Source organism: Coregonus lavaretus (genome assembly GCF_964263955.1).
Source record: "Coregonus lavaretus genome assembly, contig: HAP1_SCAFFOLD_724, whole genome shotgun sequence".
NCBI classification, from domain to species: Eukaryota; Metazoa; Chordata; class Actinopteri; order Salmoniformes; family Salmonidae; genus Coregonus; species Coregonus lavaretus.
In genome coordinates this window covers 65,001-88,826 of record NW_028162782.1, presented here as the reverse complement: position 1 = coordinate 88,826, position 23,826 = coordinate 65,001, and the positions used below count along the sequence as shown (strand labels likewise).

General features: G+C 44.8%; 1 protein-coding gene across 1 annotated transcript in view; it reads right to left on the bottom strand.

Annotated features, from left to right (window-relative positions):
* Positions 1-23,721: 23,721 nt before the first annotated feature.
* LOC311118847 (stonustoxin subunit beta-like) overlaps positions 23,722-23,826 on the bottom strand; it is a gene marked incomplete at both ends in the record, with an annotated part of 767 nt that continues 662 nt past the window's right edge. Inside the window, one exon of the mRNA XM_084193620.1 lies at positions 23,722-23,826. This exon is cut by the window's right edge and continues 422 nt beyond it. Coding sequence (XP_084049746.1) covers positions 23,722-23,826 — 105 coding nt within the window.

Genomic DNA, 23,826 nt, shown 5'->3' with positions numbered 1-23,826 from the left:
GTGATTAGTTTAATCAGCTGTGTTTGCTAGGGATGGGGGAACAGTGTGACACCCCGAGGATTGGAGTTACCCATCCCTACTAGCTGAAAGGCCAGGCGATTCTAGTGTTAAGGACTGGTAGATGGGTGTTGCTCATGCGTTCACTCATGCTGTCTGGCTCCAATACTGTGTTCTTGACTAAAGCGTCCAAGTCAGCCTTGACTTTTGGTCGTGCTTTCAGAAACGTTGGTTTGCTGTCTGGCTTAATGCTAACCTTCCCTGTAATGTCGTTCATACTACCCAGCTGTCCATTAAAGACTTCTCCATGTTTCTTTAAGATGGCAGGTAGGTCTGTGTCTCCATGTGTCATTGTATGCACTGATGGCCAGTCCAGTGTGATTTTCTCCAACTATGAACATCCAAGTAGTGATGCATAGTCTCCTTTCACAACATAGAGTGGCAGCTTTTCAGTTTGTCTGTTTACCTGAACTGTGACATCAGTGATGCCTCTCACAGCGACAGATTCACCTGTGTAAGTCTTTAACACGAGGTGCGCTGGTTGAAGTGGAAGGTGTTTCAGTGTCTTTTTTCTGACACAAGAGATACAGCTGCCCCTGTGTTAATCTCCATACTAACCAGCTGTCCCTCTAGCAAGGGGGAGACATAGTAGCCGTGCAACCCGCCAGGAAAAGGTCAGGATTTTCAGTTTGACTTCCTCGTCTGATGAGTCACTCACCTCAGTGTTCTCTTACTTAACAGTGTAAACATGTCTATGTGTCTTTCGTTGGAATGTCTGTTTCTTGTTTCCCGTTTTTGTGATTTCTCTGTTCTCTTTTTGTTTCTGGAGACTTGTCCGATGTTGACCTTTTTACCACAGGCTGAACAATCCATGTCCTTACACCAGCATGTGACTTGATTTCCCGGTCTCTGATTTTCAGTTGAAACTCTGTTGAAACGTTTTATTTATTTGAAAGGAACACAGACAAGAACAAATAGCAGCAGGAATGGTTATACAGCTAGAGACACAATACTGTTAAAATATATATCAGTATATTATGGAAACTAGCTATTGCAGATAAATACAATTATAATAAACCACATATACAATCACCCACCTCAGCCATTAGTCCTGGGGTTCAGGCTTGGTGACAGTGGTATGGCTGTCCTGGGGTTCAGGCTTGGTGACAGTGGTATGGCTGTCCTGGGGTTCAGGCTTGGTGACAGTGGTATGGCTGTCCTGGGGTTCAGGCTTGGTGACAGTGGTATGGCTGTCCTGGGGTTCAGGCTTGGTGACAGTGGTATGGCTGTCCTGGGGTTCAGGCTTGGTGACAGTGGTATGGCTGTCCTGGGGTTCAGGCTTGGTGACAGTGGTATGGCTGTCCTGGGGTTCAGGCTTGGTGACAGTGGTATGGCTGTCCTGGGGTTCAGGCTTGGTGACAGTGGTATGGCTGTCCTGGGGTTCAGGCTTGGTGACAGTGGTATGGCTGTCCTGGGGTTCAGGCTCGGTGGGCCCATCATTCCCAACACTGCACCCAGACCTCCTTGGACATGGAATTGTTAAAGTGCTCCATGGACACAATGCCACTTCCCCCTTTTGCCCCCTCGTGGCGCAGGGCCTGCATGGGGAACACAGTGAGGGAGAAACTCTCTTCAGCTGGTGGTGCTAATGAGAGAGGGTGTGGTGGACTATACAGGTTGGTCCTCAGGGTGAGCGGTACTGTGGTCATTGTCTCCACCTAGTGGTCAATTACACAACTGGAACCACTAAAACAATTTGGGAGACAGGGCAATCATATTTCAACTGCAGTAGATATCATTGATGTAAAACCATTGCTATATAACACATGTTCAATATGTTAGGTATTGGAAAATAAACAACAACAAGTTGGGAAGGGGGGGGGGGGGGGGGGTGGACTGGACTACCAAGGGAATGGATTCTTCACAAAAAATATGATTGCCCTGTCTCCCAAATTGTTTTAGTGGTTCCAGGTTAAGACCTCTGGGGACTAAAGTCTCAAAAACATACTATAGTCCTTTTCCAGGTTAAGACCTCTGGGGACTAAAGTCTCTAAAACATACTATAGTCCTTTTCCAGGTTAAGACCTCTGGGGACTAAAGTCTCTAAAACATACTATAGTCCTTTTCCCGGTTAAGACCTCTGGGGACTAAAGTCTCTAAAACATACTATAGTCCTTTTCCAGGTTAAGACCTCTGGGGACTAAAGTCTCTAAAACATACTATAGTCCTTTTCCAGGTTAAGACCTCTGGGGACTAAAGTCTCTAAAACATACTATAGTCCTTTTCCAGGTTAAGACCTCTGGGGACTAAAGTCTCTAAAACATACTATAGTCCTTTTCCAGGTTAAGACCTCTGGGGACTAAAGTCTCTAAAACATACTATAGTCCTTTTACAGGTTAAGACCTCTGGGGACTAAAGTCTCTAAAACATACTATAGTCCTTTTCCAGGTTAAGACCTCTGGGGACTAAAGTCTCTAAAACATACTGTAGTCCTTTTCCAGGTTAAGACCTCTGGGGACTAAAGTCTCTAAAACATACTATAGTCCTTTTCCAGGTTAAGACCTCTGGGGACTAAAGTCTCTAAAACATACTATAGTCCTTTTCCAGGTTAAGACCTCTGGGGACTAAAGTCTCTAAAACACACTATAGTCCTTTTCCAGGATAAGACCTCTGGGGACTAAAGTCTCTAAAACATACTATAGTCCTTTTCCAGGATAAGACCTCTGGGGACTAAAGTATCTAAAACATACTATAGTCCTTTTCCAGGTTAAGACCTCTGGGGACTAAAGTCTCTAAAACATACTATAGTTCTTTTCCAGGTTAAGACTTCTGGGGACTAAAGTCTCTAAAACATACTATAGTCCTTTTCCAGGTTAAGACCTCTGGGGACTAAAGTATCTAAAACATACTATAGTCCTTTTCCAGGTTAAGACCTCTGGGGACTAAAGTATCTAAAACATACTATAGTCCTTTTCCAGGTTAAGACCTCTGGGGACTAAAGTATCTAAACATACTATAGTCCTTTTCCAGGTTAAGACCTCTGGGGACTAAAGTCTCTAGAACATACTATAGTCCTTTTCTAGGTTAAGACCTCTGGGGACTAAAGTCTCTAAAACATACTATAGTCCTTTTCCAGGTTAAGACCTCTGGGGACTAAAGTATCTAAAACATACTATAGTCCTTTTCCAGGTTAAGACCTCTGGGGTCTAAAGTCTCTAAAACATACTATAGTCCTTTTCCAGGTTAAGACCTCTGGGGACTAAAGTCTCTAAAACATACTATAGTCCTTTTCCAGGTTAAGACCTCTGGGGACTAAAGTCTCTAAAACATACTATAGTCCTTTTCCAGGTTAAGACCTCTGGGGACTAAAGTCTCTAAAACATACTATAGTCATTTTCCAGGTTAAGACCTCTGGGGACTAAAGTATCTAAAACATACTATAGTCATTTTCCAGGTCAAGACCTCTGGGGACTAAAGTCTCTAAAACACACTATAGTCCTTTTCCAGGTTAAGACCTCTGGGGACTAAAGTCTCTAATAAAAAGCATGAGCTGGCGCACCCCCAGAGAACATTATTTAGTGTAGAGGTGCTGACTAACGGAGAATGAACTGGAAGATATAAATATATAGAGAGAGTCTCACACTCTGTATATCAACTGATGTCATGAATGATTGAACCAGGTTATGTAGACAAACAGTTCAATTAGTGCAACCATGACAATAGAGAAGGGTGTGTCAACTGTGGGACCTTATATAGACAGGTGTGTGCCTTTCCAAATCATGTCCAATCAATTGAATTTACCACAGGTGGACTCCAATCAAGTTGTAGAAACAGCTCAAGGATGATCAATGGAAACAGGATGCACCTGGGCTCAATTTCATGTCTCATAACAAAGGGTCTGAATACTTATGTACATAGGTTTTTTTTCATTTTGAATTTTTATACATTTGCAAACATTTCTATAAAACTGTTTTTCGCTTTGTCATTATGGGGTATTGTGTGTAGATTGATGAGGACATTATTTCATTTAATCAATTTTATAATAAGGCCATAACGTAACAAAATGTGGAAAAAGTCAAGGGGTCACCTCTTTTCCATGTTAAATGTCAATAATAATATGAATAATAATATAATGTGTCACTGTTTGTTAAGGTAGTTAGACAGTGCAGCAACACAAGGCCATGTCCCATGTCTCAAACATAGTTAGACAGTGCAGCAACACAAGGCCATGTCCCATGTCTCAAACATAGTTAGACAGTGCAGCAACACAAGGCCATGTCCCATGTCTCTAACATATTTAGACAGTGCAGCAACACAAGGCCATGTCCCATGTCTCTAACATATTTAGACAGTGCAGCAACACAAGGCCATGTCCCATGTCTCTAACATATTTAGACAGTGCAGCAACACAAGGCCATGTCCCATGTCTCTAACATATTTAGACAGTGCAGCAACACAAGGCCATGTCCCATGTCTCTAACATATTTAGACAGTGCAGCAACACAAGGCCATGTCCCATGTCTCTAACATATTTAGACAGTGCAGCAACACAAGGCCATGTCCCATGTCTCTAACATATTTAGACAGTGCAGCAACACAAGGCCATGTCCCATGTCTCTAACATATTTAGACAGTACAGCAACACAAGGCCATGTCCCATGTCTCTAACATATTTAGACAGTGCAGCAACACAAGGCCATGTCCCATGTTACTAACATATTTAGACAGTGCAGCAACACAAGGCCATGTCCCATGTCTCTAACATATTTAGACAGTGCAGCAACACAAGGCCATGTCCCATGTCTCTAACATATTTTTAATTAATTGAAAGTAGGCTATTTGTTGTCTTTCAATCTGTTATTTTCTAAACGTGATAAAGGATCATTGTTGCATCCTAAGATGCTGGGTTCTTTTACTGAAGACTCCGAAGCGTACTTATAATGAACTGAACAGATTTATTTCATGTTCTCCTTAACACATTCCAGTGGACCACTCTCTACAGCGTCTTCAGCCCAACCAATACATCATTAAACTTTTTACTGCCCTTGTATCTCATAATCCAATCACTTCAATGCAAGAATGGAAAACCCAATGTCATTTGTTAATTCAAATAAACTCCTGCATACAAATCCCATTGGCTATTTGCAACCATTTAAAATCTAAACTCGTTAACACATAATACATTTCTCAATACACCAAACTCCTCCCAGGAAATTCTCACTTCCTCTGAAAACATCCTCGATTAACATCATGAGTTTTCCAAAACAGTCTTTCACTTCTCAACTCATATACAACCTGTTTACAGATCCAATCGGTCCGGAGGCCTTCTGACCCTTTTTGGCCTCTCATGATGCTCTGGACCCTCAGGCTCACGGCCTGGAACAATCTGTGTGTCTGTATTGGTGCCCGTCCCAGTGGTAGTGTCCAAGTCCCAATCAGAGATGTTCCACTCTGACACATTCAGGTCTTCTCTTTCATTGGGTTGCATCATCATTTGATCCACATGCTTCTTACACAGTTTTTCCCTCAGTCTGCACTAAGTAGGTTATAGGACCAAGTAGCCTTTTCACAACCCCGGGTCTCCATTTCTCTCTCTCTCTCCTCCCCGGTAATCTGGGACAAGCACTGTTTGTTCCGACTGTAAAAAACGAAGAATCTTGCCCAACCTCTTGTCCTGTATCTTAGACTGCATGTCAGCTGAAAAGCTGGGTTTAACCAGTGATAACCTTGTATGTCTGAGTCTAACCTGGGTCATCTCCTTACCATGTCTTCTATGTCTGAGTCTAACCTGGGCCATCTCCTTACTATGTCTTCTATGTCTGAGTCTAACCTGGGCCATCTCCTTACCATGTCTTCTATGTCTGAGTCTAACCTGGGCCATCTCCTTACCATGTCTTCTATGTCTGAGTCTAACCTGGGCCATCTCCTTACCACGTCTTCTATGTCTGAGTCTAACTTGGGCCATCTCCTTACCACGTCTTCTATGTCTGAGTCTAACCTGGGCCATCTCCTTACCATGTCTTCTATGTCTGAGTCTAACCTGGGCCATCTCCTTACCACGTCTTCTATGTCTGAGTCTAACCTGGGCCATCTCCTTACCACGTCTTCTATGTCTGAGTCTAACCTGGGCCATCTCCTTACCACGTCTTCTATGTCTGAGTCTAACCTGTGCCATCTCCTTACCATGTCTTCTATGTCTGAGTCTAACCTGGGCCATCTCCTTACCATGTCTTCTATATCTGAGTCTAACCTGGGCCATCTCCTTAGCATGTCTTCTATGTCTGAGTCTAACCTGGGCCATCTCCTTACCATGTCTTCAATGTCAGAGTCTAACCTGGGCCAAATCCTTACCATGTCTTCTATGTCTGAGTCTAACCTGGGCCATCTCCTTACCATGTCTTCTATGTCTGAGTCTAACCTGGGCCATCTCCTTACCATGTCTTCTATGTCTGAGTCTAACCTGGGCCATCTCCTTACCATGTCTTCTATGTCTGAGTCTAACCTGGGCCATCTCCTTACCATGTCTTCTATGTCTGAGTCTAACCTGGGCCATCTCCTTACCATGTCTTCTATGTCTGAGTCTATCCTGGGCCACTAAAAGTGTCTCCTTGCCAGAGCTTCCATTTGAACCATGCTCCAGTGGTTTTCATGTAGCTCCTTCAGTAGGTTCCTCTGTAGAGTAGCCGGCACCACCGCTCTCACACCCCATAACACACAATCACTGTCTACAGTGAGCTCATCCCTTCTCACCCAATCAGGCTTTAGTTCAGGATCAGTAACGTGGTTAGGTCACCCTGTAAGTGGGAAGTGCTTCACTTTAGCCAAACCCTTGTCCTTGGTGGTTTCCCTGGCTGTGTCCTTAGCTACAATGGGAAGTACATCTACAAATGACCCTGGATAGTTTGGATTGCTCTGAAATGGGAAGTACATCTACAAATGACACTGGATAGTTTGGATTGCTCTGAAATGGGAAGTACATCTAAAAATGACACTGGATTGTTTGGATTGCTCTGAAATGGGAAGTACATCTACAAATGACACTGGATAGTTTGGATTGCTCTGAAATGGGAAGTACATCTAAAAATGACACTGGATAGTTTGGATTGCTCTGAAATGGGAAGTACATCTACAAATGACACTGGATAGTTTGGATTGCTCTGAAATGGGAAGTACATCTACAAATGACCCTGGATAGTTTGGATTGCTCTGTCCCCCCCCCCCCCCCCCCCCCCCCCCCCCCCTCATGGGAAGCCTAGATAACCCATCTGCATGCTGAGAGGACTTGTATTGTATGTCATTCTGATATGCAGCTGAGAGGGCTTGTATTGTATGTCATACTGATTTGCTGCTGAGAGGACTTGTATTGTATGTCATTCTGATATGCTACTAGTATTAACGCCCTCCTCTGGAGTCTGGCTGCTGCTGGAGCTGGGTCGTCTGTTGTTGGTCCTAGTATTTTAACAAGAGGCTGATGGTCTGTCAATGTAAACTTACCACCATATAGGTAGTCATGGAACTTCATTACCCCAAATATGATCCCTAGGGCCTCCTCCTCTATTGGGGCATACTTCACCTCTGTCTTCTCTATTGGGGCATACTTCACCTCTGTCTTCTCTATTGGGGCATACTTCACCTCTGTCTTCTCTATTGGGGCATACTTCACCTCTGTCTTCTCTATTGGGGCATACTTCACATCTGTCTTCTCTATTGGGGCATACTTCACCTCTGTCTTCTCTATTGGGGAATACTTCACCTCTGTCTTCTCTATTGGGGCATACTTCACCTCTGTCTTCTCTATTGGGGCATACTTCACATCTGTCTTCTCTATTTGGGCATACTTCACCTCTGTCTTCTCTATTGGGGCATACTTCACCTCTGTCTTCTCTATTTGAGTGTGGGTGAAGCATATGCAATAGGCCTCTCACTACCGTGGGGCATTGTATGTGAGAAGACAGCACCCCCCCCCATATGGTGAGGCATCACAAGCCAATATTACTGGCATGTGAGGGTCGTAGTGCACTAACACTGAGGAGGAAGACAGCTGCGTCTTCGTTGTTTCAAATGCCTGCTGACATTGTTCTGACCCCACCCAAGGTCTATCTCTCTGGAAGAGCTCTGTCACAGGTTTGATGAGAGTAGAGAGATTCTCCATAAACTTCCCGTTTTACTCTTAACCCAGGCTCTTGCAGTCTCTGTAACACTGCTGCTTCTACGTTCTGGAAGTGGTCCTCTGCCGATTTCCCTGTGATGAGAATGGGATCCAGAAAGCACCCAACCCCAGGTCAACCCTGTAAGACCTGGTCCATAATACGTTGGAATATAGCTGGAGCGCTTGATACTCCATAAGGCAGTCTATTCATCTGGTAGAAACCCTTGTTTACAGTCAGGAAATGCTTTGACTCTTGATCTACCTCCACTTGCTGGTAGTTCCTGTGTAAGGTCTAACTCTGTGAACTGTTTACCCCCCGGCTAGAGTAGCAAACAAGTCCTGGGTCTTTGGTAAGGGGTACTGGTCCACATCCACCCATGCATTTACAGTCACCTTGTAATCATGACATATTCTGACACCCCCGTTTTGTCTTCGGAAGGCAAACTATAGGTGCTGCCCATTCACTATATTCTAATGGTGTGGTCCCTCCTTGTTTTTCTATCTCTGTAAGCTGTTTGTCTACTGCCTCTCTGAGTGCATAAGGTCTAACCTTATAACACATTGGAACGGCTTTCTCTGACACTTGTTGGCTTTAACTCCCTTTACCACACCCATTTCACCACTAAACACCTTTAACTCCCTTTACCCCACCCATTTCACCACTAAACACCTTTAACTCCCTTTACCACACCCATTTCACCACTAAACACCTTTAACTCCCTTTACCACACCCATTTCGCCACTAAACACCTTTAACTCCCTTTACCCCACCCATTTCACCACTAAACACCTTTAACTCCCTTTACCACACCCATTTCACCACTAAACCCCTTTAACTCCCTTTACCACACCCATTTCACCACTAAACACCTTTAACTCCCTTTACCACACCCATTTCACCACTAAACACCTTTAACTCCCTTTACCCCACCCATTTCACCACTAAACACCTTTAACTCCCTTTACCACACCCATTTCACCACTAAACACCTTTAACTCCCTTTACCACACCCATTTCACCACTAAACACCTTTAACTCCCTTTACCCCACCCATTTCACCACTAAACACCTTTAACTCCCTTTACCCCACCCATTTCACCACTAAACACCTTTAACTCCCTTTACCACACCCATTTCACCACTAAACACCTTTAACTCCCTTTACCACACCCATTTCACCACTAAACACCTTTAACTCCCTTTACCACACCCATTTCACCACTAAACACCTTTATCTCCCTTTACCACACCCATTTCACCACTAAACACCTTTAACTCCCTTTACCACACCCATTTCACCACTAAACACCTTTAACTCCCTTTACCACACCCATTTCACCACTAAACACCTCAGCATATTTATCGCCCAGCTGTGCAACTGGGTCTGACACATGGTTCACTCTTGACCTTTTCCAGGTTAAGACCTCTGGGGACTAAAGTCTCTAAAACATACTATAGTCCTTTTCCAGGTAAAGACCTCTGGGGACTAAAGTCTCTAAAACATACTATAGTCCTTTTCCAGGTTAAGACCTCTGGGGACTAAAGTCTCTAAAACATACTATAGTCCTTTTCCAGGTTAAGACCTCTGGGGACTAAAGTCTCTAAAACATACTATAGTCCTTTTCCAGGTTAAGACCTCTGGGGACTAAAGTCTCTAAAACATACTATAGTCCTTTTCCAGGTTAAGACCTCTGCGGACTAAAGTCTCTAAAACATACTATAGTCCTTTTCCAGGTTAAGACCTCTGGGGACTAATGTCTCTAAAACATACTATAGTCCTTTTCCAGGTTAAGACCTCTGGGGACTAAAGTCTCTAAAACATACTATAGTCCTTTTCCAGGTTAAGACCTCTGGGGACTAAAGTCTCTAAAACATACTATAGTCCTTTTCCAGGTTAAGACCTCTGGGGACTAAAGTCTCTAAAACATACTATAGTCCTTTTCCAGGTTAAGACCTATGGGGACTAAAGTCGCTAAAACATACTATAGTCCTTTTCCAGGTTAAGACCTCTGGGGACTAAAGTCTCTAAAACATACTATAGTCATTTTCCAGGTTAAGACCTCTGGGGACTAAAGTCTCTAAAACATACTATAGTCCTTTTCCAGGTTAAGACCTCTGGGGACTAAAGTCTCTAAAACATACTATAGTCCTTTTCCAGGTTAAGACCTCTGGGGACTAAAGTCTCTAAAACATACTATAGTCCTTTTCCAGGTTAAGACCTCTGGGGACTAAAGTCTCTAAAACATACTATAGTCCTTTTCCAGGTTAAGACCTCTGGGGACTAAAGTCTCTAAAACATACTATAGTCCTTTTCCAGGTTAAGACCTCTGGGGACTAAAGTCTCTAAAACATACTATAGTCATTTTCCAGGTTAGGACCTCTGGGGACTGAAGTCTCTAAAACATACTATAGTCCTTTTCCAGGTTAAGACCTCTGGGGACTAAAGTCTCTAAAACATACTATAGTCCTTTTCCAGGTTAAGACCTCTGGGGACTAAAGTCTCTAAAACATACTATAGTCCTTTTCCAGGTTAAGACCTCTGGGGACTAAAGTCTCTAAAACATACTATAGTCCTTTTCCAGGTTAAGACCTCTGGGGACTAAAGTCTCTAAAACATACTATAGTCCTTTTCCAGGTTAAGACCTCTGGGGACTAAAGTCTCTAAAACATACTATAGTCCTTTTCCAGGTTAAGACCTCTGCGGACTAAAGTCTCTAAAACATACTATAGTCCTTTTCCAGGTTAAGACCTCTGGGGACTAATGTCTCTAAAACATACTATAGTCCTTTTCCAGGTTAAGACCTCTGGGGACTAAAGTCTCTAAAACATACTATAGTCCTTTTCCAGGTTAAGACCTCTGGGGACTAAAGTCTCTAAAACATACTATAGTCCTTTTCCAGGTTAAGACCTCTGGGGACTAAAGTCTCTAAAACATACTATAGTCCTTTTCCAGGTTAAGACCTATGGGGACTAAAGTCGCTAAAACATACTATAGTCCTTTTCCAGGTTAAGACCTCTGGGGACTAAAGTCTCTAAAACATACTATAGTCCTTTTCCAGGTTAAGACCTCTGGGGACTAAAGTCTCTAAAACATACTATAGTCCTTTTCCAGGTTAAGACCTCTGGGGACTAAAGTCTCTAAAACATACTATAGTCCTTTTCCAGGTTAAGACCTCTGGGGACTAAAGTCTCTAAAACATACTATAGTCCTTTTCCAGGTTAAGACCTCTGGGGACTAAAGTCTCTAAAACATACTATAGTCCTTTTCCAGGTTAAGACCTCTGGGGACTAAAGTCTCTAAAACATACTATAGTCCTTTTCCAGGTTAAGACCTCTGGGGACTAAAGTCTCTAAAACATACTATAGTCATTTTCCAGGTTAGGACCTCTGGGGACTGAAGTCTCTAAAACATACTATAGTCCTTTTCCAGGTTAAGACCTCTGGGGACTAAAGTCTCTAAAACATACTATAGTCCTTTTCCAGGTTAAGACCTCTGGGGACTAAAGTCTCTAAAACATACTATAGTCCTTTTCCAGGTTAAGACCTCTGGGGACTAAAGTCTCTAAAACATACTATAGTCCTTTTCCAGGTTAAGACCTCTGGGGACTAAAGTCTCTAAAACATACTATAGTCCTTTTCCAGGTTAAGACCTCTGGGGACTAAAGTCTCTAAAACATACTATAGTCCTTTTCCAGGTTAAGACCTCTGGGGACTAAAGTATCTAAAACATACTATAGTCCTTTTCCAGGTTAAGACCTCTGGGGACTAAAGTCTCTAAAACATACTATAGTCCTTTTCCAGGTTAAGACCTCTGGGGACTAAAGTCTCTAAAACATACTATAGTCATTTTCCAGGTTAAGACCTCTGGGGACTAAAGTCTCTAAAACATACTATAGTCCTTTTCCAGGTTAAGACCTCTGGGGACTAAAGTCTCTAAAACATACTATAGTCCTTTTCCAGGTTAAGACCTCTGGGGACTAAAGTCTCTAAAACATACTATAGTCCTTTTCCAGGTTAAGACCTCTGGGGACTAAAGTCTCTAAAACATACTATAGTCCTTTTCCAGGTTAAGACCTCTGGGGACTAAAGTCTCTAATAAAAAGCATGAGCTGGCGCACCCCCAGAGAACATTATTTAGTGTAGAGGTGCTGACTACCGGAGAATGAACTGGAAGATATAAATATATATAGAGAGTCTCACACTCTGTATGTCAACTGATGTCATGCATGATTGAACCAGGTTATGTAGACAAACAGTTCAATTAGTGCAACCAATGACAATAGAGTGGGGTGTGTCAACTGTGGGACCTTATATAGACAGGTGCCTTTCCAAATCATGTCCAATCAATTAAATTTACCAAAGATGGACTCCAATCAAGTTGTAGAAACAGCTCAAGGATGATCAATGGAAACAGGATGCACCTGGGCTCAATTTCATGTCTCATAACAAAGGGTCTGAATACTTATGTACATACGTTTTTTTCATTTAGAATTTTTATACATTTGCAAACATTTCTATAAACCTGTTTTTCGCTTTGTCATTATGGGGTATTGTGTGTAGATTGATGAGGACATTGTTTTATTTAATCCATTTTATAATAAGGCCGTAACGTAACAAAATGTGGAAAAAGTCAAGGGGTCACCTTTTTTCCATGTTAAATGTCAATAATAATATGAATAATAATATAATGTGTCACTGTTTGTTAAGGTAGTTAGACAGTGCAGCAACACAAGGCCATGTCCCATGTCTCGAACGTATTTTTAATTAATTGAAAGTAGGCTATTTGTTGTCTTTCAATCTGTTATTTTCTAAACATGATAAAGGATCATTGTTGCATCCTAAGATGCTGGGTTCTTTTACTGATACTCCGAAGCGTACTTATAATAAACTGAACAGATTTATTTCATGTTCTCCTTAACACATTCCAGTGGACCACTCTCTACAGTGTCTTCAGCCCAACTCCCCAATACATCATTGAACTTTCACCCCCCCTGCATCTCGTAATCCAATCACTTCGATGCAAGAATGGAAAACCCTTTGTCATTTGTTAATTTAAATAAACTCCTGCATACAAATCCCATTGGCTATTTGCAACCATTTAAAATTCTTAACTCATTAACACATAATACATTTCTCAATACACCACACTCCTCCCCAGGAAATTCTCACTTCCTCTGAAAACATCCTTGACGAACATCATGGGTTTTCCAAAACAGTCTTTCACTTCTCAACACATATACAACCTGTTTACAGATCCAATCGGTCCGGAGGCCTTCTGACCCTTTTTGGCCTCTCATGATGCTCTGGACCCTCAGGCTCACGGCCTGGAACAATCTGTGTGTCTGTATTGGTGCCCGTCCCAGTCGTAGTGTCCAAGTCCCAGTCAGAGATGTTCCACTCTGACACATTCAGCTCTTCTCTTTCATTGGGTTGCATCATCATTTGATCCACATGCTTCTTACACAGTTTTTCCCTCATTCTGCACTAAGTAGGTTACAGGACCAAGTAGCCTTTTCACAACGCCGGGTCTCCATTTCTCTCTCTCTCTCCTCCCCGGTAATCTGGGACAAGCACTGTTTGTTCCGACTGTAAAAAACGAAGCCTCTTGCCCAACCCCTTGTCCTGTATCTTAGACTGCATGTCAGCTGAAAAGCTGGGTTTAACCAGTGATAACCTTGTATGTCTGAGTCTAACCTGGGCCATCTCCTTACCATGTCTTCTATGTCTGAGTCTAACCTGGGCCATCTCCTTACCATGTCTTCTATGTCTGAGTCTAACCTGGGCCATCTCCTTACCATGTCTTCTATGTCTGAATCTAACCTGGGCCATCTCCTTACCATGTCTTCTATGTCTGAGTCTAACCTGGGCCACTAAAAGTGTCTCCTTGCCAGAGCTTCCATTTGAACCATGCCCCAGTGGTTTTCATGTAGCTCCTTCAGTAGGTTCCTCTGTAGAGTAGCCGGCACCACCGCTCTCACACCCCATAACACACAATCACTGTCTACAGTGAGCTCATCCCTTCTCACCCAATCAGGCTTTAGTTCAGGATCAGTAACGTGGTTAGGCCACCCTGTAAGTGGGAAGTGCTTCACTTCAGCCAAACCCTTGTCCTTGGTGGTTTCCCTGGCTGTGTCCTTAGCTACAATGGGAAGTACATCTACAAATGACCCTGGATAGTTTGGATTGCTCTGAAATGGGAAGTACATCTACAAATGACCCTGGATAGTTTGGATTGCTCTGAAATGGGAAGTACATCTACAAATAACACTGGATAGGTTGGATTGCTCTGAAATGGGAAGTACATCTACAAATGCCACTGGATAGTTTGGATTGCTCTGAAATGGGAAGTACATCTACAAATGACACTGGATAGTTTGGATTGCTCTGAAATGGGAAGTACATCTACAAATGACACTGGATAGTTTGGATTGCTCTGAAATGGGAAGTACATCTACAAATGACACTGGATAGTTTGACACTGGATAGCATGCTGCTGAGAGGACTTGTATTGTATGTCATTCTGATATGCTGCTGAGAGGACTTGTATTGTATGTCATACTGATATGCAGCTGAGAGGACTTGTATTGTATGTCATACTGATATGCTGCTGAGAGGACTTGTATTGTATGTCATTCTGATATGCAGCTGAGAGGTCTTGTATACTCTCTCTCCTCCTCCTCCCCCTGTCTCCACCCCTCTCTCTTGCCCTCCTCCCCCTGTCTCCACCCCTCTCTATCCTCCTCCTCCCCCTGTCTCCACCCCTCTCTCTCCTCCTCCTCCCCCTGTCTCCACCCCTCTCTCTCCTCCTCCTTCCACTGTCTCCATCCCTCTCTCTCCTCCTCCTCCCCCTGTCTCAATCCCTCTCTCTCCTCCTCCTCCCCCTGTCTCCATCCCTCTCTCTCCTCCTCCTACCCCTGTCTCCACCCCTCTCTCTCCTCCTCCTCCCACTGTCTCCACCCATCTCTCTCCTCCTCCTCCCTCTGTCTCCAGCCCTCTCTCTCCTCCTCCTCCCCATGTCTCCACCCCTCTCTCTCCTCCTCCTCCCCCTGTCTCCACCCCTCTCTCTCCTCCTCCTCCCCCTGTCTCCACCTCTCTCTCCTCCCCCTGTCTCCACTCCTCTCTCTCCTCCTCCTCCCTCTGTCTCCATCCCTCTCTCTCCTCCTCCCCCTGTCTCCATCCCTCTCTCTCCTCCTCCTCCCCCTGTCTCCACCCCTCTCTCTCCTCCTCCTCCCCTGTCTCCATCCCTCTCTCTCCTCCTCCTCCCCTTGTCTCCACCTCTCTCTGTCCTCCTCCTCCCCTTGTCTCCACCCCTCTCTCTCCTCCTCCTCCCCCTGTCTCCATCCCTCTCGCTCCTCCTCCTCCCCCTGTCTCCATCCCTCTCTCTCCTCCTCCTCCCCCTGTCTCCACCCCTCTCTCCTCCTCCTCCCCATGTCTCCACCCCTCTCTCTCCTCCTCCTCCTCCTGTCTCCATCCCTCTCTCTCCTCCTCCTCCCCCTGTCTCCACCCCTCTCTCTCCTCCTCCTCCCCCTGTCTCCATCCCTCTCTCTCCTCCTCCTCCCCCTGTCTCCACCCCTCTCTCTCCTCCTCCTCCCCCTGTCTCCACCCCTTTCTCTCCTCCACCTCCCCTGTCTCCACCCCTCTCTCTCCTCCTCCTCCCCCTGTCTCCACCCCTCTCTCTCCTCCTCCTCCCCATGTCTCCACCCCTCTCTCTCCTCCTCCTCCCCCTGTCTCCACCCCTCTCTCTCCTCCTCCCCCTGTCTCCACCCCTCTCTCCCCTCCTCCTCCCCCTGTCTCCACCCCTCTCTCTCCAAGTTGATGTACGTTGAGAACCTCCTGCCATGAGGAACACGTTTTCTCTTTCTCCTCAATGTTTCCATCCAATCCAATCCACCAGAAGTAGCTTTGTGTGATTTACTTCATGTGAACCATTCCACAATGACCTGAGTGTAACTGTTGCAACACCGGTTTCCTCAGTGAAGGTGGAATGATAACTCTCCTCTCCCACAGCAGACAACGGACTGTATTGATATCTCAGTTCCAGAGCATCTCCTGCGGCTTTACCTTTGATGATGATGATGTCCATCACTTCAGATGAAACCGGGTCGTTTCTGGTGTTTCTCCACACTTGTGTTGAAGTGACTGGTGCATTTTCCACTTGTCTGAAGTAGAAGATGTCTACTTGGCGTGACTCTGTCTTGATCACAGGTAGTGGTAACCTGGAGTCCATCTGACTCTTTCTTGACCACAGGTAGTGGTAACCTGGAGTCCATCTGACTCTGTCTTGACCACAGGTAGTGGTAACCTGGAGTCCATCTGACTCTGTCTTGACCACAGGTAGTGGTAACCTGGAGTCCATCTGACTCTGTCTTGACCACAGGTAGTGGTAACCTGGAGTCCATCTGACTCTGTGTTGATCACAGGTAGTGGTAACCTGGAGTCCATCTGACTCTGTCTTGACCACAGCTAGTGGTAACCTGGAGTCCATCTGACTCTGTCTTGACCACAGGTAGTGGTAACCTGGAGTCCATCTGACTCTGTCTTGATCACAGGTAGTGGTAACCTGGAGTCCATCTGACTCTGTCTTGATCACAGGTAGTGGTAACCTGGAGTCCATCTGACTCTGTCTTGACCACAGGTAGTGGTAACCTGGAGTCCATCTGACTCTGTCTTGACCACAGGTAGTGGTAACCTGGAGTCCATCTGACTCTGTCTTGACCACAGGTAGTGGTAACCTGGAAAGTCCATCTGACTCTGTCTTGACCACAGGTAGTGGTAACCTGGAGTCCATCTGACTCTGTCTTGACCACAGGTAGTGGTAACCTGGAGTCCACCTGACTCTGTCTTGACCACAGGTAGTGGTAACCTGGAGTCCATCTGACTCTGTCTTGACCACAGGTAGTGGTAACCTGGAGTCCACCTGACTCTGTCTTGACCACAGGTAGTGGTAACCTGGAGTCCATCTGACTCTGTCTTGACCACAGGTAGTGGTAACCTGGAGTCCATCTGACTCTGTCTTGACCACAGGTAGTGGTAACCTGGAGTCCATCTGACTCTGTCTTGACCACAGGTAGTGGTAACCTGGAGTCCATCTGACTCTGTCTTGACCACAGGTAGTGGTAACCTGGAAAGTCCATCTGCATCACAGGGGTTTGGTGGCACCTTAATTGGGGAGGACGGGCTCGTGGTAATGGCTGGAGCGGAATTAGGGGAATGGTATGAAATACATCAAACACATGGTTTCCATGGTTTCCATGTGTTTGATGCCATTCTATTTGCTCCATTCCAGACATTATTATGAGCCGTCCTCCCCTCAGCAACCTCCACTGATCTGCATTGCAGTGCAGTTCTGACTTGCGGTACTTGATGTCGTAGGTGTGTGCTGACAACAAAGCCTGCCTTTACATTCTGCTGGCAGCAAGTGACAGAATCCTAGTATGAGGTCCAAAGATGCTCGTCAGCGAACAATGATTTGTAAGAAGGGTGACCAAGGGCTTCTCATTCTATCTGTGTATTAGTTACTTTCTGCTTCGTTCAATGTCCTTGATGTGAAAGCCTTTTCTTCACCAGAAGGCATGATATGGGACAAGACTGCTTCCACACCATAGAGACTCACGCTGACCAGCTCCAGTACTTTGTACTGACTAAAGTGTCCAAGTCAGCCTTGACTTTTGGTCTGATAGCATAAGGTACAATCTCCATATGCACCAGCTGTCCCTGTGTCAATCTCCATACGCACCAGCTGTCCCTGTGTCAATCTCCATACGCACCAGCTGGCCCTGTGTCAATCTCCATACTCACCAGCTGGCCCTGTGTCAATCTCCATACGCACCAGCTGGCCCTGTGTCAATCTCCATACTCACCAGCTGGCCCTGTGTCAATCTCCATACTCACCAGCTGGCCCTGTGTCAATCTCCATACTCACCAGCTGTCCCTCTAGCAAGGGAGACATAGTAGCCATGCGGCCCCCCAGCAACAGTCAGGATTTTCAGTGTGACTTCCTGGTCTGATGAGTCACTCACCTCAGTGTTCTCTTGGTCTGATGAGTCACTCACCTCAGTGTTCTCCTGGTCTGATGAGTCACTCACCTCAGTGTTCTCCTGGTCTGATGAGTCACTCACCTCAGTGTTCTCTTGGTCTGATGAGTCACTCACCTCAGTGTTCTCTTGGTCTGATGAGTCACTCACCTCAGTGTTCTCCTGCTCAACAGTGTGAAAATCTCTTTTTCATTTGTTGGAATGTCTCTGGACAATCCATGTTCTTACACCAGCATGTAGATACGTGATGTCCCACCTTGCCACATGTGACTTGATTTCCTTGTCTCTGATTTTCAGTTGAAACTCTGTGCACTTTTCCTTTTTTGTGATCAACTTTTTATTTATTTTAAAGGAACACAGAAAAGAACAAATAGCAGCAGGAATGATTATACAGCTAGAAACACAATACTGTTAAAATATATATCAGAACAAATAGCAGCAGGAATGGTTATACAGCTAGAGACACAATACTGTTAAAATATATATATCAGTATATTATGGAAACTAGTTATTGCAGATAAATACAATTATAATAAACCACATATACAATCACCCACCTCAGCTGCATCAGCCCACCCTCCAACCCCTCCTGGGACCACCCCAACCCACCCTCCAACCCCTCCTGGGACCACCCCAACCCACCCTCCAACCCTTCCTGGGACCACCCCAACCCACCCTCCAACCCCTCCTGGGACCACCCCAACCCACCCTCCAACCCCTCCTGGGACCACCCCAACCCACCCTCCAACCCCTCCTGGGACCACCCCAACACACCCTCCAACCCCTCCTGGGACCACCCCAACCCACCCTCCAACCCCTCCTGGGACCACCCCAACACACCCAACCTGATCTCCATTAAATTAAATACTAAATCAAGGTACACATTTGCACAAAAATTATAATGAACGTTCAATATGTTGGGTAAAACCCACTACAGGAGTTATTTTATGGTTTCAGCTGCAATTGTTGTTTGGCTAGCCCCATGGATCCTAGCAGTGAATAGTTCTAAATAAATGATATCTATAAAAGTGCTGATCCAATGAGGTGTGGTGGTTGCCATCTTAGTTCCAACATCATTTTAGCTGCTGTCCAACCTGACAACATTATACGTCTTTGCTGTAATGACAGTGGTGAATTATCATTCAGTAATAACAGTTTGGGGGAACAAGGTATGAGGATACCTCTTTCCAAAACATGTCCCCTGGTCACTCCCAGTACATATAATAAAGGAGCCCAAGGCACCTTGATTACATAGATCACACAGAGGAGCGGTTGGGATTGCTATTAAATGATGTTTTCTAGGTGGAAGGTTTACCCTGTGTATGAGATTACAATGTATCAGCTGGTGATTAGGATTGTTAGATGAACCCACTAAGTTCCTGATGAACTCAACTGGTGAGCCTCTTTAGCAGCTAGTTCCATGGACACACTGATTTCAATGTCCTTTGCCAAGGTCAGATGACTTTCAGTCAACAGTCTCTTTTGTGTAGCTTCACTCCGTAGCCCGCATACTAGTCTGTCTCTAATGATGTCATTTAGAACAGCATTAAACTCAGTGTTCTGGTAGTTTCTTTAATGCAGCAGCAAACATTGTTACTGATTCTCCCTCTTCATGATGTCTCCTGTGGAACCTGAACCTTTCAGCATTAACTAGTGGTTCTGGTGAAAAATGTCCTTTAAGTATCTCCACAATATCCCCATACGTCTTATTACCTGTTCTGACTGGCTGTAGCAGGCTGCCTAGTAAATTAAATGTCTTTGGCCCCATTACACTAAAACATGGAGGCACAATGTTGTCCTCATCCATGTCATTTACAAGAACAAAATATTCAAACCGTTCTGTATATGAGCTCCACTGCTCAATACTTTTATCAAACTGTCCAATGTTTCCAACAATTCCAATAATTTTTAGTTTCTCAATAAGCTCCTGATTGTCACTCAATATTGTCCTCAATCAAAGCAATATTTTCTTCAGTCACGTGATCTTCATTCACTTCACTCACTGACGTTTCCTCCTAAGTTCACTCATTTAGCAGATTTAATTAAAAGGTTTGTCTTCACAGTTGAATAAATGTCCTATCCTTTAATCACTGTATATTCCTCCTTTTTAATCACGTTGTTTTCCCACTCCGATGTCCGTCTCGAGTCCTTTTCTGCCGTCCATGACGATGTTAACTCCAGTGGTGGAAAAAGTAACCAATTGTCATACTTGAGTAAAAGTAAAGATACCTTAACAGAAAATGACTCAACTAAAAGTGAAAGTCACCCAGTAAAATACTACTTGAGTAAAAGTCTAAAAGTATTTGGTTTTAAATATACTTAAATATCAAAAATTAAATGTAATTGCTAAAATATACTTAAGTATCAAAAGTAAAAGTACAAGTATAAATCATTTCAAATTCCTTACATAAAGCAAACCAGACGATTTTCTTGTTTTTAAAATGTAAGTTCAGCCAGAGGCACACTCCAACACAATTTACAAACAAAGCAGTTCAACCATTTATCTGGAATGTGATCATCTCAACACATACAAACCCCCATGATGCTCTGCGGCACAACCCCAATATACAACAAATACATAGATAAGTAAATGGACACGAAACAAAACTCATAGAGGAATTTAAATGTTCAGTTGTAGAAAGTAGGGCCATGGGATAGGGTCAGAAAGGTCAGTATGTTTGATAACTGGTTACAGAGGTGACATAACAAGCATAAGGTCCATTATAACACAGTGAAGTAGAGGTGGGAGCTAAAAGCAGACATGGACAGTGAGACGTTGTGAGGTCAGGGGTGAAACACTAGATCAGGACAGGTAGAAATGGCAGGGCTGGAAATAGACACAGAGACACATTCTGATCATGGCTCAGACCTGACCTGAGACACCCAAACAGAAGATGCCATAGCAAAGTCCTGTCCAGTAGGCTATATGGGATTTCCTTTCATCAAAATCCAACACATGGAAATGTGTCCCGTGTGTGTGTGTGTGTGTAAGTGTGTGTGTGTGTGTGAGAGTGTGTCCAGTGTGTGTGTGTGTGTCCAATGTTTGTGTCCAGTGTGTGTGTGTCCAGTGTGTGTGCCCAGTGTGTGTGTGTGTGTCTAGAGTGTGTGTGTGTGTGAGTCCTGTGTGTGTGTGTGTGTGTGTTCAGTGTGTGTGTCCAGTGTGTGTGTGTGTGTGTTCAGTGTGTGTGTGTGTGTCCAGTGTGTGTGTGTGTCCTGTGTGTGTGTGTCCAGTATGTGTGTGTTCAGTGTGTGTGTGTGTGTGTGTGTCCAGTGTGTGTGTGTGTGTGTGTGTGTGTTCAGTGTGTGTGTGTCCAGTGTGTTTGTCCAGTGTGTGCGTGTGTGTCCAGTGTGTGTGTGTGTGTGTGTTCAGTGTTTAAGTGTGTGTGTACAGTGTGTGTGTGTGTCTAGTGTGTGTGTCCAGTGTGTGTGTGTTCAGTGTGTGTGTGTCTAGTGTGTGTGTGTGTGTGTGTTCAGTGTGTGTGCGTCCAGTGTGTGTGTGTGTGTTAAGTGTGTGTGTTCAGCGTGTGTGTGTCCAGTGTGTGTGTGTTTGTGTTCAGTGTATGTGTGTCCAGTGTGTGTGTCTAGTGTGTGTGTGGGTGTGTCCAGTGTGTGTGTGTGTTCAGTTTGTGTGTGTGTGTCTAGTGTGTGTGTGTGTGTTCAATGTATGTGTGTGTGTCCAGTGTGTGTTTGTTCCCAGTGTATGTGTGTGTGTCCAGAGAGTGTGTGTGTGTGTGTGTGTGTTTGTCCAGTGTGTGTGTTCAGTGTGTGTGTGTGTATGTGTGTGTGTGTGTCCAGTGTGTGTGTGGGTGTGTTCAGTGTGTGTGTGTCCAGTGTATTTGTCCAGTGTGTGCGTGTGTGTCCAGTGTGTGTGTGTGTGTGTGTTCAGTGTGTGTGTGAGTGTACAGTGTGTGTGTGTGTGTGTCTAGTGTGTGTGTCCAGTGTGTGTGTTCAGTGTGTGTGTGTCTAGTGTGTGTGTTCAGTGTGTGTGTCCAGAGTGTGTGTGTGTGTTAAGTGTGTGTGTGTTCAGTGTGTGTTTGTTCAGTGTGTGTGTGTGTGTTTGTTCAGTGTGTGTGTGTCTAGTGTGTGTGTTCAGTGTGGGTGTGTTCAGTGTGTGTGTGTTCAGTGTGTATGTGTGTGTGTCTAGTGTGTATGTGTGTGTGTGTCTATTGTGTGTGTGTGTTCAGTGTGTTTGTGTGCGTGTCCAGTGTGTGTGTGTGTGTTTGTCCTGCGTGTGTTTGTCCAGTGTGTGTGTGTGTGTGCAGTGTGTGTGCATGTGTCCAGTGTGTGTGTTTGTCCAGTGTGTGTGTGTGTGTGTGTGTGTGTGTGTGTGTTTGTGTGTGTGTAGTGTGTGTGTGTGTTTGTCCAGTGTGTGTGTGTCCAGTGTGTGTGTTTGTCCAGTGTCCAGTGTGTGTGTTTGTCCAGTGTGTGTGTGTATCCAGTTTGTGTGTCCAATGTTTGTGTCCAGTGTGTGTGTGTGTGTGCCCAGTGTGTGTAAGTGTGTGTGTTCAGTGTGTGTGTTCAGCGTGTGTGTGTGTGTGTTCAGTGTGTGTGTGTGTGTCCATGTGTGTGTGTGTCCTGTGTGTGTGTGTGTGTTCAGTGTGTGTGTGTCCAGTGTGTGTGTTCAGTGTGTGTGTGTGTTCAACGTGTGTGTGTGTGTCCAGTGTGTGTTTGTTCCCAGTGTATGTGTGTGTGTCCAGTGTGTGTGTGTGTGTGTCCAGTGTGTGTGTTCAATGTGCGTGTGTGTGTGTGTGTCCAGTGTGTGTGTGTGTGTGTGTGTGTGTGTGTGTTCAGTGTGTGTGTGTCCAGTGTGTTTGTCCAGTGTGTGCGTGTGTGTCCTGTGTGTGTGTGTGTGTGTGTGTTTAGTGTGTAAGTGTGTGTGTACAGTGTGTGTGTGTGTCTAGTGTGTGTGTCCAGTGTGTGTGTATGTGTGTGTGTGTGTGTGTGTGTGTCTAGTGTGTGTGTGTGTGTGTGTGTGTTCAGTGTTTGTGTGTCCAGTGTGTGTGTGTGTGTGTGTGTGTGTTCAGTGTGTGTGTGTCCAGTGTGTGTGTATAGTGTGTGTGTGGGTGTGTCCAGTGTGTGTGTGTGTTCAGTTTGTTTGTGTTCAGTTTGTGTGTGTGTGTCTAGTGTGTGTGTGTGTGTTCAATGTATGTGTGTGTGTCCAGTGTGTGTGTGTGTGTGTGTGTGTTTGTCCAGTGTGTGTGTTCAGTGTGTGTGTGTGTATGTCCAGTGTGTGTGTGTTCAGTGTGTGTGTCCAGTGTATTTGTCCAGTGTGTGTGTGTGTTCAGTGTGTGTGTGTGTGTGTGTCTAGTGTGTGTGTGTTCAGTGTGTGTTTGTTCAGTGTGTGTGTGTTCAGTGTGTGTGTGTGTTTGTCCAGTGTGTGTGTGTGTGTAGTGTATGTGTGTCCAGTGTGTGTGTTTGTCCAGTGTGTGTGTGTGTGTTTGTGTGTGTGTAGAGTGTGTGTGTCCAGTGTGTGTGTCCAGTGTGTGTGTTTGTCCAGTGTGTGTGTGTGTGTATCCAGTTTGTGTGTTTCCAGTGTGTGTCTACTGTGTTAAAGTTACTGAGGAATACCAAACCCAAAACCCTGGATAGAGGGGCTCAGTGAATGTGGAGTGGAATGTGTTCAGGTGGGTCAGTGTGTCAGAGGA